Source organism: Heterodontus francisci, chromosome 20 (genome assembly GCF_036365525.1).
Source record: "Heterodontus francisci isolate sHetFra1 chromosome 20, sHetFra1.hap1, whole genome shotgun sequence".
In the NCBI taxonomy this organism is placed as follows: domain Eukaryota; kingdom Metazoa; phylum Chordata; class Chondrichthyes; order Heterodontiformes; family Heterodontidae; genus Heterodontus; species Heterodontus francisci.
Window position 1 is genome coordinate 40,273,299 of NC_090390.1, and position 12,953 is coordinate 40,286,251.

A 12,953-nucleotide genomic window follows, 5' to 3' on the forward strand; every position below is an offset into this window, starting at 1 on the left:
ATGGCAGAATCCACAAACAGAAGTGGTCAAACCAGATAGTCATACGACTAACCTGCTAGGCAACCTGGATTTTTTTTGAATTGTGCCACAAAGACTCAGAAGGCAGTTTTGAACTGGAAGCTGCAGCAAGGAAGCCTCTCTCTCTCTCTCACGCTTTCTCCTAAGTCACCGGATCCATGGAAGACCTGTAAACCTCAAGAGAGTAAAGACTCCGACCTTGAAACAAGTTGAAGCATGCACTGGACCCCAACAAATTGCAAGTCTGACCAGCAACCAAAGGCTTCACAGCAAACTCAAAGGACAGTAAAATAGAAACCCATCTATTGCCTCAAATTTTTCCCCTTTATTCTTTTCTACTTTTCTGTCTCTATCTGCGTCGCATATTCGTAGTCGGTAGCCTTTTTTGTTTAAAATCTAAGAAAACCTGTCTGAATTGATTTCTTTGTCCTACAATTGGAAAGTGGTGAACAAGGATTTACTAAAGAGGAGCTAAAACAGTGGTTTTTAAAAAAAAAGTTAAACCCTGTTACAGTTAAACCAGGCAAAGCTGAGAGGGAACCCCTAGACCTCTCACCTAGTTGTAACAACACCTTAAAGCTTCCCAAACAACTAAGAAGAAATGGGCAGACAAGCATGCCAAGACCCCAACATGTCAACCAGGGATGAGGTGTTAGTACTACTGACTTTACAGGGTGAACTGCTGAAAGTATGGTTCAATGGTCCATATAAAGTGGTCAAAAGAATTGGTAAAGTAAGTTATTTGATTGATATCCCAGATCGCTGGAAAAGAATTGGCTGTGTCATATCAATACGTTGAAACAATATGATCGCCGGGAGGAGGATAAGCAAGCACAGGTATGTCAGGTAGTAGGGACAGTGAAGGATGACAGGGATAGTGAGAATGAGGCAGAAGGAGGCCTAGACAATTCTCAAATTTCACCCCCTACTATCCAGTCTGCTGATATGGAATTGTTAGGGCGATTAGACACAATGCTTTCATATTTAGATGCAGACCAACAAAAAGACCTAACAAGGCTACTCATAGCATTTAAGAGAGTCTGTAAGGACAAGCCAGGATGTACAACCTTAGCCACACATGATGTGGATGTAGAGGAATCCTTTCCTATAAAACAGCATCCTTATCACTTAGGTCCAGAGAAACAGGCCCAGGTAAAAGCAGAAATCCAATACATGCTGGAAAACCAGCTAATTGAACCCAGTCAAAACACCAGTCGTGTTAGTGCCTAAACTTGATGGTTCAACTTGATTCTGCATGGACTACAGAAAGGTTAATGCAGTAAGAAAGGCAGACTTCTACCCAATTCCTAGCTCGGAAGACTGTATTGACAGAGTGGGCACTGCCTCATTTCTTACAAAAACAGATTTGTTAAAGGGATACTGGCAGGTTCCTTTAACACCCCAAGCCAAAGAAATATTGACCTTTGTCACACCAGACGGTCTTCTTTAATGCCAAGTGATGCCATTCAGGCTAAAAAATGCCCCAGAAACTTTTCAGAGGCTAATGAACCAAGTGGTAGCCAGTGTTCCTAACTGTGTGGTTTACCTTGATGATGTGATGGTATACAGTGACACTTGGAAGAACCACTTGGAACAACTTTACAGTCGGCTGATTTAGTGATAAACCTGGCCAAAAGTGAATTTGCAAAAGAAAGGGTAACCTACCTCCGGCATATAGGTCGAGGACAAGTGTTGCCAACAACAGCAAAAGTACAAGCATTGGTGGAGTTCCCTACACCTAAGACTAAGTGAGAAATCATGAGGTTTTTGGGGATGTGTGGTTTCTACCACAAGTTTGTACCAAATTTTAGTACTATAGCTGCTCCGCTGATGGATTTGCTGCAAAAAAAAGCCAAAGTAGTGTGGCCAGAGGAGTGTCAATCATCTTTTGAGAGGCTGCAAGCCATTTTGATTAATGAACCAGTGTTGGCTGCTCCAAATTTCACCAATTCCTTCAAGGTAGCAATTGACGCGAGTGACCTGGGGGTCTGTGCAGTCCTGTTACAAGACGATGAATCAGGCACAGAACGGCCAGTGAGATACTTTCCAAAAAGCTGAACTGACACCAAAAAGATATTAAACAGTGGAAAAAGAAACCTTGGGCTTATTACTAGCTCTTAAGCATTTTGAGGTCTATGTCCGCCATGACTACAGAGAGACATTGGTATATATTGATCAAACCTCAAGAGAGTAAAGACTCCGAACTTGAAACAAGTTTAAGCATGCACTGGACCCCAACAAATTGCAAGTCTGACCAGCAACCAAAGGCTTCACAGCAAACTCAAAGGACAGTAAAATAGAAACCCATCTAATGCCTCAAACTTTTCCCCTTTATTCTTTTCTACTTTTCTGTCTCTATCATAACCCCCTAGCCTTTGTAGAAAAGTTCAAAGATCAGAATGCCAGACTATTCCAATTGAGTTTACTATTGCAACCTTATTACTGAAAGATTATCCACATTGAGGGTAAAGTAATGTAATTGCTGATGCTTTGTCTAGGAATTAAATCTGCTTCGGGTTATCTGAGTGCAAAGATGCTACAAAGCAAAGATGAGAATGAGTGTGTAAATGTGGTTTAATTATCAGTTTTTTTCACTCTTCATAATGAAATGCATTTAAAAATGGCATTTCATTCCTTCAAGGATGAAGGTGTCACGAAAGTACTTCCATTTTTTTTTTGAGGACATATATTTAAATTGTGAAAATAGATTCATTTTTTTGGAAGGCTGAAGATTTCATAGTTGCTGGACTCCGTTATTTTTTTTTTTTACAGTTCACTGAAGGGATATTTAAGATGTTGCGATGAAAACAACCTTTACTGGAAGTCACATGTCTTAAGATAAATAAACGACAGAAACCTTGGTGACTTGGGGGAGATGTTTACAGAGAAGTGACAAGGCAAGATTTATCAGGGTCAAGAGTTGTTTTTTTCGCTTCTGAGATGTTGCCTTGGTCCGTTGGAGTGTGAACAGTACTGAAAAGCAATTGGAGATGAGACTGCAGCCATCAGCTCATCCTTTTCCATCTCTTTGCGAAGCCCTGAGAATTGTGTAAGAAATAGAGAAACTGATGCCGCATTTCTCCTGGAAAGCCTGCCAGACTGATCCTCAATGTCGCCTGAAAAGAACTGCTCCAGAAAGATCCCAGCATCAGCCGTCTACACGTATTTGGGACACCAGAATAAAGGAACAACTGATATCATTCCAAATCTTCTCCTTTTTCTTCAAGAATTGACAAGTACTTTGGCCAAAGCATCTTCATTTTTCTTTTAACCGGTGTGTGTGTATGGGTATTTAGAAGGGAATATATTTCCCGTCATATTTCAAACTGTGTTGAAGCTTTGCATCTTTATTGACTAAGTCCTGTTTTATAATAAATTAATAATGTTGTTGTTCATTAAAAAACCTGGTTGGTGGATTTTATTCTGAAATAAAAACAGAGTCTATGATTGACCTTATCATAACTGGGTAAATATTTAAATATATGTTGTGACCAGTGGAGAAGTGGAACTAGAAAAGACAGCGCACTCCTCCCGCCTCAGTCGTAACAATACCCAGACTACAGAGGGCGCATTTGGAAAATGGGAAGAGAACTAAATGTCTTCAATATTGCACACTGTTGATTGTTCCTAATTTAGTATCTGATGGGGGATTTTAAATTCTTCTTCTAGCCCAAGTGGAAATTTAACTTTTTCCATCTTCCTCAATGATTTCACACTTTCAGATTCACTTTTTGCAGAAGTCTTTTCAAAATTTATATTTGCAGTGAACAGAGGAAGCTATACATTTCTTAATAAATTAAATAAATACATTTTGGTTCTTGAGCTATTATAGCACACTAGTTTACGAACTAAACAGGCTATCAGAGATCCTCAATGTATCCAGGGAAACCGTAAGTACAGGGAAACGGAATCTTTGTAGCAGAAGATCTCTTGATCACACTGCTCAGCATCAGAGTGGATGAGGGGTTTCTGGATTATACTGCCCAGAATGTTGTCAGTTACCCAAAAGGCAGCATTTGACAGTTCATGAAGTGCATGACTATTCCCAGGAACAGAGGAGGGAGACAGGCTCAAGTGCAAGGGATTGGAACTGTCCAATAGATACATAAACCATAATACTCCATGGGGGTTGTACTGGTTTCTTGTACTAACTTCGGCAACAGACCAGCAGAAGCCCCAAATCAAATGTGGTTATTCTGGGTTCTGCTGGCATTCTGGCAGAGTTACAGCAGGACATAGCAACAGTCCCTGCATAATTTCTTAGCGTTGGGCATATATTTGGTGTACAGTGAAACTGACTCAGAGCAATGGTCTTGAAGCAAGGGGTTGAGGGGCAGATAGAGTACAAAAATAGGAGAGTAGTGGAAAATTCTATAGCAAGGGTAATAGGCAACCTGTTTAGCAATTAGGACTGGAAATCCAAAATATAAGTGTATTAAAAAATACATCAAATTTATTGTCTCACTGGATACAAGTTAAAGGTCTCAGAGTGAGTGGAAAAACTGGGAGGGAAGAAGATCTGCCAAAAATTGAGATTCATGTTGGAACTAATGGCATAGATAGAGAAACATTTAAGGTCTTGCAGATAATGTTTAAAGAGTTAGCCATTATTCCACTGCTTTCCTGGCTGTTCTCCTATCTTCCACACTCCATAAATTTTAGCTCATTCTAAACTCTGCTGACCGTATCCTAACCGGCACCAAGTTCAGCTCTCCCACTACCTCTGTGCTCGCTGGCCTACATTGGCTCCGGGTGCCCCAACGTCTGCAATTTAAAATTCTGATCCTTGTGTTAAAATTCCTTCACCCCTCCCTAACCCATAATCGTCTAAAGTTCTGTCCGAACACTGTTTCTCCAACTCTGGCCTCTTGTGTACCTCCCCTCATTTTGCTCCATGATTGGTGACTGTGCCTTCAGTGGTCTAAGTGATAAACTCTGCAATTCCCTCCCTAAATCTCTCAGCTCCTCCTCTCCTTTAAAGTCTTCCTTAAATCCATTCATGGAGGCACTCGGGGAGTTTCCCAATTTCCCACATGTCTGCCCTGGTATAAATACATAATTCCCTGAAAATGCAGATTGAACAAGCCATAAAAAAGATCAAAAACATTTTTAGTTTTATAAATAGGGGAAAAGAGTACAAAAGGAAAGAAGTAATAAAAATATGTACAATACATTGGTTAGGCCACAGGTATATGGTTTTGGTTGCCTCCATCTGGAAAGGATGTTAAAGTCAGAGATGATAAATTGTTATGAGGAGAGTCTTGAGATACTTTGACTATTTTCACTTGAGGGGGGAACACTAAATCATAGAATGGTTACTGCACAGAAGGAGGCCTTGCGCCAGTCATGTCCATGACAGCTCTCTGAAAGAACAACTCACCTAGTTCTACTCCCCCACCTTTATCCCATATCCCTGCAAATTTTTTCTCCATGTAATAATCCAATTCTCTTTTGAAGGCCTTGATTGAATCTACTCCACCACACTCTCAGGCAGTGCATTCAAGATCTTTTTTTGAACACGGGTGTAACATTTGCATTTCTCCATTACTCCGGCACCATCCCTGTATCTCAGGAGGATTGGAAGATTATGGCCAGTGCCTCTGCAATTTCCACCCTTACTTCCCTCAGTATCTTTGGATGCATCTCATCCAGGCCTAGTGACTTATCAACTTTAAGTACAGCCAGCCTATCTAATATCTCCTCTTTATCAATTTTTAGCCCATCTGGTGTCTCAACCACCTTCTCTTTCACTATGACTTGGGCAGCATCTTCTTACTTGGTGAAGACAGGTGCAAAGTGTTCATTTAGTACTTCACCCATGAGATTTAATAGAGCTTTTTAAAATGATGAAGGTTTTTGATAATGAATAGGGAAAGACTATTTCCTCTGCTTGGAGAATCATTGATGTTTTGATTAGACCTATTCTTGACTAACTTTTCAGAATTATGAATCAATTTGGTGCCTGGTTAATTGAATCCAGCAGTTTTTTTTGAGTGGCGCAGTGGTTAGCACCGCAGCCTCACAGCTCCAGCGACCTGGGTTCAATTCTGGGTACTGCCTGTGTGGAATTTGCAAGTTCTCCCTGTGTCTGCGTGGTTTCCTCCGGGTGCTCCGGTTTCCTCCCACATGCCAAAACTTGCAGGTTGATAGGTAAATTGGCCATTATAAATTGCCCCTAGTATAGGTAGGTGGTAGGGAAAATATAGGGACAGGTGGGGATGTGGTAGGAATATGGAATTAGTGTAGGATTAGTATAAATGGGTGGTTGATGGTCGGCACAGACTCGGTGGGCCGAAGGGCCTGTTTCAGTGCTGTATCTCTAAATAAAATTTTAAAAATAAAATAAAATAAGCATTAAATAGGCAGAAAATTTCAATTTCTGCAAACAATGTCAGAGCAGAGATGGCTAAGAGGAGATTTAATAGGTTTTTTAAATTATGAAGTATTTTGATAGGGTAATTAGGGAAAAGTTATGATGCAGAACCTCCAACAAAGTGTAACTTATGAGTTACACTGAAATCTCTGCTGAAATTGACGCCAATCTTGCCATCAGCTACTTAGGCCAAAATTTCCTGAGACTTATTAGTATATGACAAAAGATAAGAACCAGTGTAAAACAATCGGGACCCTAGGAAAGCCTGAACTTACACCATGTTCCTCCTTGTATGCATACAAATTAAAAGATTGAAGCCATCAACACATCAGTTATACCCATTATACACATGTTTCAGAAAACGCCACTGTGGAAACCATTCAATTTTTAAATGCAACTCATTCTGGTGCCACCAAAATGCATTTCAAAAACAGAAAACATATCATAGAGAGATACAGCACTGAAACAGGCTCTTCGGCCCACTGAGTCTGTGCCGACCAACAACCACCCATTTATACTAATCCTACACTACTAATCCCATATTCCTACCACATCCTCACCATTCTCCTACCACCTACCTACACTAGGGGCAATTTACCTATCAACCTGCAAATCTTTGGCTGTGGGAGGAAACCAGAGCACCTGGCGGAAACCCACACGGTCACAGGGAGAACTTGCAAACTCCGCACAGGCAGTACCCAGAACTGAACCCGGGTCGCTGGAGCTGTGAGGCTGCTGTGTTAACCACTGCGCCGCCCTACATCTTGGTGATGAGAAATAAAAAAAAACATCATAAAACATCAGAGATATGGGGCTGAATTTTCATTCTCGGGTCCCAATCATGCCATCTGGAGAAAATGCGGGTCGGGAATCTACAAATGCCAGTTCCGGAATCCAGAGGTCAACTTTCAAGGAGGCAACCAACTAACTGGCTGCCTCTTGGAGCCCCAGCCAATTAAGGATGGAGGGTGGCTCCCAAGGCCGTAGGGCCAATAGGAGACCCTCCAGCATTGAGAGGTCGGCAGCCCCACCTTCACAGGTAGGAGAAAGAGAGGGAGCCGCAAGAGGGAGGTGCCCTCTGAATAATCTTCAAAAGGTTAAAATAAAAAGTGGCCACAGCTGCCAGACTGTCATTGTGAAGGGAAACCCCTCCACAGGGTGGCCTAAGCACAGCGTGACTCTGTGGTTATCATGACTGCCGGGGATGGGGGGGGTGGTTTCTTTAACGATGGAGCGCTCCCCCAGTCTGCTGCCAGGAGGCTGCTTCCGTTCATCAGCCAAGTTATGGCCTCAGCGGGGTAGGGAGGGGTGTCTGCATGCCCAGTCGGAAAATTCCAGTAGGCGTTAGAAGAGTGGTCTTAGTAGGCTCTTTAATTGGCTTCAATGTCAACTCGCCACTTGCGGGTGGGTAGCTGTCACTCCCCCAAAGCAGCCTGTTCCAAAATGGCCCAGAGGCGGGAACATGCTGGCAAACTGGCACGTGACTGGTAGCGGGAAACTGCAGGCCCACCCGCAACCAGTCCTGCATCCGCAGCCGAATAAGAATTCGGCCCATGATTTGGGTCTTGCTGGGCCTAAAATGTTTAGTGCAAAATTCAATAGCTAAAAGGATGCGATTGCATTAAATCTATCTCACAATTGATTGGCATGCGATGTAGTTTAATTGGGATTAGATTTTTCAGATTTTCCTTTTACATCTCACAATGGAATATCCTAGCGCTCTTGCCTGGAAGAACAGACATTGACAAAGCATTTTTGTGACATAGGCATCAGTTTTCATGGATACCTTTGAGCCTCCAATCTAATAAAGTTTCACCACTTTTTAATTAAATAAACTAATTATTTCAAGTACAGATCAGGAAGAAAAGAATTCAACAAAATCGTTGGTATCTGAAATACTACATTAATTAAATGAATTAAATAAAAAATACTAGTTTTTGTTTGCAATTTTTATAGCGCCTTTATGATGAGGTAACTGCTGGAAAAGTAGTTCTGAACTTTGAGCAGCATCAGTATTTTCATTCACAAAAGACCTTATCTTAATAAAAATGCTGATCCATCCCATCTTCCTCCCCACCCCCTTCCCGTATGGGTTCCATATAAGTCTAACATTACACCTGGATGTGACTTGCAATTGCAATATTCTTAGCTACAATATTGATGGCCATGAGGCCAAATCAAATTTTAAGTAGGCGATGGTCCCAGTTAATGGGCTTTATTGCAGATTCTAACATCAAAACCACACAACTTGCACATACACTGGAATTCCGATCTGTGCACAACAACAAAAACTTGTATTTATATGCCTTTAATGTAGTAAGACGTCCTGAGACCCTTCAGAGAACCATCATCAAACAAAACTTGACACTAAACCACATAAGGAGATATTAGGGCAGATGACCAAAAGCTTGACCATAGAGGTAGGTTTTAAGGAATGTCTTAAAGGAGGAAAGAGAGGTAGAGAGGTCTTTGCAGGTGAAAGCATGGCCGCCAATGGACTGATTAAAATTGTGCAAGAGGCCAGAATTGGAGGAGCACAGATACCTTGGAGGGTTATAAGACTGGAGGAGATTACAGACATAAATCTGATTTAGAAGCCCAGTGGGTCATTTTGACTTAGGATGATAGCATAAAATAGCATATTCAGTCACCTGTTCTACATTTCTCCTAATTTTCATTTCCATTGGCTTCAATGGTTCTAATATCTATGTACAGATTCACCATACTTGAGTAATGTACAAATTCACACCACTTAAGTATTAGGTGTTTCAACAAACTTAAGCCTCATGCAATAAATAGCACTATCAAAAGATTTAATAACTGTTTAAAAAAAACTGAACTTTTAATTGCTATATCATTTCACACTGCCACATCTGCAGTTATTTAGCTTTATAACCATTTGCAATTACTAATGATTCATATAGCCAGACCTCATTCTGAATGTCAAACAAACTAGAAGAACAAAAGGATCTTTGAATGTTATTCACTCCCGCTAATTCACAAATGGAATCAGCAGTTCTTGCAGCATAAATCGTTAGTGAAAATCTTCCTTCCTGCTATTCTTACTTGATCTGTTAACAAAATTACTGCCTAGTCCAACAATTTCCAGTTATATATACTTTAACTTTATGACTCATTTCTTATCAAGAATCTGAACACTCACCTTATTCTCTGACTCTGAGCAAGTTTACTAAATGTTTCCATTTTCTCTGCTCAGGAGAACATAATTAATCTTTGCCAATTATCTTCATCCGTGTATCAGAAGTTAGCTGCTATCAGAAGGTCAGTCAAATGAGAAGGCCACAGATGCACTGTATCAAACGTCTTTCTATTTGTGTGGGTGACAAATGACATCTCGTAGCCACTAACATTTAGAAAATGTTAGTAACATTATCTCAACGTCATCTTGTGCTCCCTGTAGTATATGGTTATGAGCTCTATGCTTGAAGGACTTTACTGGCCAGTCACAGATCACTGAACTCAAGCCATGCCTTGTTTACTAATACACTTAATTATAATAGCCAATAATCCTTAGCACAGATATTGTATATTAAATGAAGATTTGGATTTGGTTTCAGATGAGTGACCATAACGTTCTGCTAATGTTAAATCTAGATTTTCTCTTTGGTTCATGTCCACGACACTGAAATATGACGTGATTTGGTCTGCCTGAGTTAAGACAAAACTGCACTCCAAATACTTGTCCTTCATTGCATTATAAAAATAAAATTCTATCAATGAACTTCTCTTGAAGTATCATGATGGTATCGAAATTCTGACTTACAAAGCCATTATTCATGCATTTGAATTGGAGTGCCTGGCAGGGATATTAAAAACGTGACAATTTTGTTATAATTTTCATATTTTTTTTTGAAAACTTACAAATGTGACTTTCTAAAAGTACCACTGGGAGATCACTATGGTTCTGAGTAATAATATCAATATATTTGCGTAAAAGCAACTTTAAGTTAGGCTTCAATAATTTCCACAAAATGCATTTTTAAAATATTTATAATTTCTACTTGTTGGTGAGTAGCCCTGTGCTAATCAAGCTGAAGGATGTCAGTTCTGGTGAATGACTCTTTGCAACCAATTTAGACATTACCAGATAATGTAAAATATATTCAAATGCAAAATGGAAGTCCCTTTAAACTGCCAAAAGATTATGCCATAATTTTAATCTTAGAACACCACCTCCTGTTGTATCAGTGTGATGATACCATTTTCCATAGCAGCCATCCTTGCAATCCTAGAGTAACATTGTCAATTTGGTGGCAGCTGTACTCGACAATGAGCCGTTACTTGTGCAGCTAAACACGTGAAACTTTTATGCAATCATCCTGTGCTGGATTGAAATAGAAATTCCAGAGGCAGAGGAAAGTACAGTGCGTTAAATCACTGAAAAACAAGTTTCCAACAAAGCAAGTCTGTCTTACAATTTTTCACACGATACAATAGGTACAGCCAATACACTGTGAATAGCAATGCAATAAGACGAACATCTCCACTAATGTGGCTGACAAGATAGCTCAAAAGTATGAAGTTGCAAATGGATTACGAGTCACCTCACGAATGGAGAAACTGCAGGCTATAACATTCTATTTATACCACAGATGCAAAGTATAAAATGAATATTTTAATAACCCAAGAACTATAGAAATATCTCTCATAAGTGGCATAAAACCATGTCAAATTTCTTGTAAGCACTTTATCACTGAACATCAACATCACGCTTTGGTGAATGTTTTAAAAAATCAAACTATGACTATTTAGCTTTGGGACAACACAAACTTTTTAAACCTTGGGCCTATCGAGCAATTGCAGAAAGACCAAATGGAGAAGTCAGTTGAATGAACACAGATGTGTTTAAAACTCCCTGGAGTACAGCCCCTATCATGGAAAGAAATACTTCTGCTTTCTGATTTTAGATCAGCCACTAATTCACAACACAAACGAAAATATATCATGTTTGGTCAAACTTGGTCATGCCCAAGTAGCAACAGATACAGATGTAAAATAGAGATAAAAATAAACAAAATGGCTTCAGTCAAAGAAGGATCTTGTGATGTATTTTAACTAAGTTTGTATAACAAGTAGTGAAGCAATTCTGAATCAGAATATTTGCCAGATTCAAGAACAGAACGTCACAATGTCAGCCAGCAAGTCGATATAGCTTCACATTTGGATCCAAAACCAATCCTGCTAACTACTCCATGTCTCCTTGAACTAACAAACATTGAAGTTTCTCTCCACTACAACTGCTGGCAAACACAAATACATCCTGGGAAAACTGATGCATATTTACTCTTTGGCCTAAATTTTCATCGGAGATAGCCCAGGGCAGGATTTCCATCCTCTGGCATGACTCCGCCATGACCCATTTCCCTGTGTTAGTTATGCAAGGTTGGACACCAATCACAATGAAGGAACATGCCACTGCTGCCCAGGGAAATACAACACAACTCCTCCGGGACATCCACTGCAGTACCAGAAACTAAAAACAGGGTTAAAAGGGGGCAGATTGCCCTGAAGATCTGAAGCAAAATTCTACTTTAGATATTGGATTAAGATGATACCTAAGAAAGGTTAGTGTTTGGGGCCTGATGGGGTGGGGGAGTGGGAAATGGGTGCCCAATGCCTCCAAAAGAGCCTTCAGCGGGCATAAACTGGTCATAAACAATGACCAATGTCACTCCATTATTTAAGAAGGATAGATAGGCCTGTTAGTCTGTCAGTTATGGGGAAGTTACTAGAATCTCTGTTATGAGGGACAGAGTGATCAAAGACAGCCAGCATGGTTTTTAAAAAAAAATTCTTTCATAGGATGTGAACATCGCCAGCAAGGCCAGCATTTGTTGCCCATCCCTAATTGCCCTTGAACTGAGTAGCTTGCTAGTTCATTTCAGAGGGCAGTTAAGAGGGTCCGGAGTCACATGTAGGCCAGACCAGGTAAGGTCAGCAGATTTCCTTTCCTAAAGGACATTAGTTAACCAGATGGGTTTTTACAACAATTAAGAATAGTTTCATGACACCATTACTGAGACTAGCTTTCAATTCCACATTTTAAAAAAAAATTAATTAAATGAATTTAAATTCCACCAACTGCCTTTGTGGGATTTGAATCTGTGTCCCCAAGGTATTACGCTAGGCTCTGGATTACTACTATGCCACTGTTAAGTCATGGCTAAGTCATCTCTAATGAAATTAGTTGAAGTTTTTGAGGAGGTACTAACGTGATAGATAGAGAAGTCAATAGGTGTTATTTATTTGGACTTCAAGAAGGCATTTGACAAGGTCGCGGATGGAGTTTTCACAATATTTATAAATGACTTGGATGAAGGAATAGAGAACTGTGTATCTAAGTTCTCTGACAATACAAAGTTATGTGGTGTTGTAAGTAGTGCAGATGGGGGCAGAAAATTACAATGGGACTTTGACAGAGTAAATGATTGGGCAAAACTGTGCAAGATGGAGCAGAGACTTTTAGGGGTCCAATTACAGGAATGACTAAAAGCTAATGGACAAGCATAAAAAATAATTTAAAAGGCTAATGGAATGTTGT

General features: G+C 40.1%; 1 protein-coding gene across 4 annotated transcripts in view; it reads right to left on the bottom strand.

The window, feature by feature from the left end:
* blnk (B cell linker) overlaps positions 1-12,953 on the bottom strand; it is a 210,251-nt gene that overhangs the window by 114,404 nt on the left and 82,894 nt on the right. For 2 of the 4 annotated variants that reach the window (XM_068052665.1, XM_068052663.1), the window contains exon 1: positions 9,555-9,827. The exons of the other annotated variants lie outside the window; for them this stretch is intronic. In XM_068052665.1, coding sequence (XP_067908766.1) covers positions 9,555-9,595 — 41 coding nt within the window. In that variant the 5' untranslated portion in view covers positions 9,596-9,827. Of the gene's footprint in view, positions 1-9,554; positions 9,828-12,953 lie in introns of those variants that run through there. 4 annotated transcript variants of the gene reach the window in all.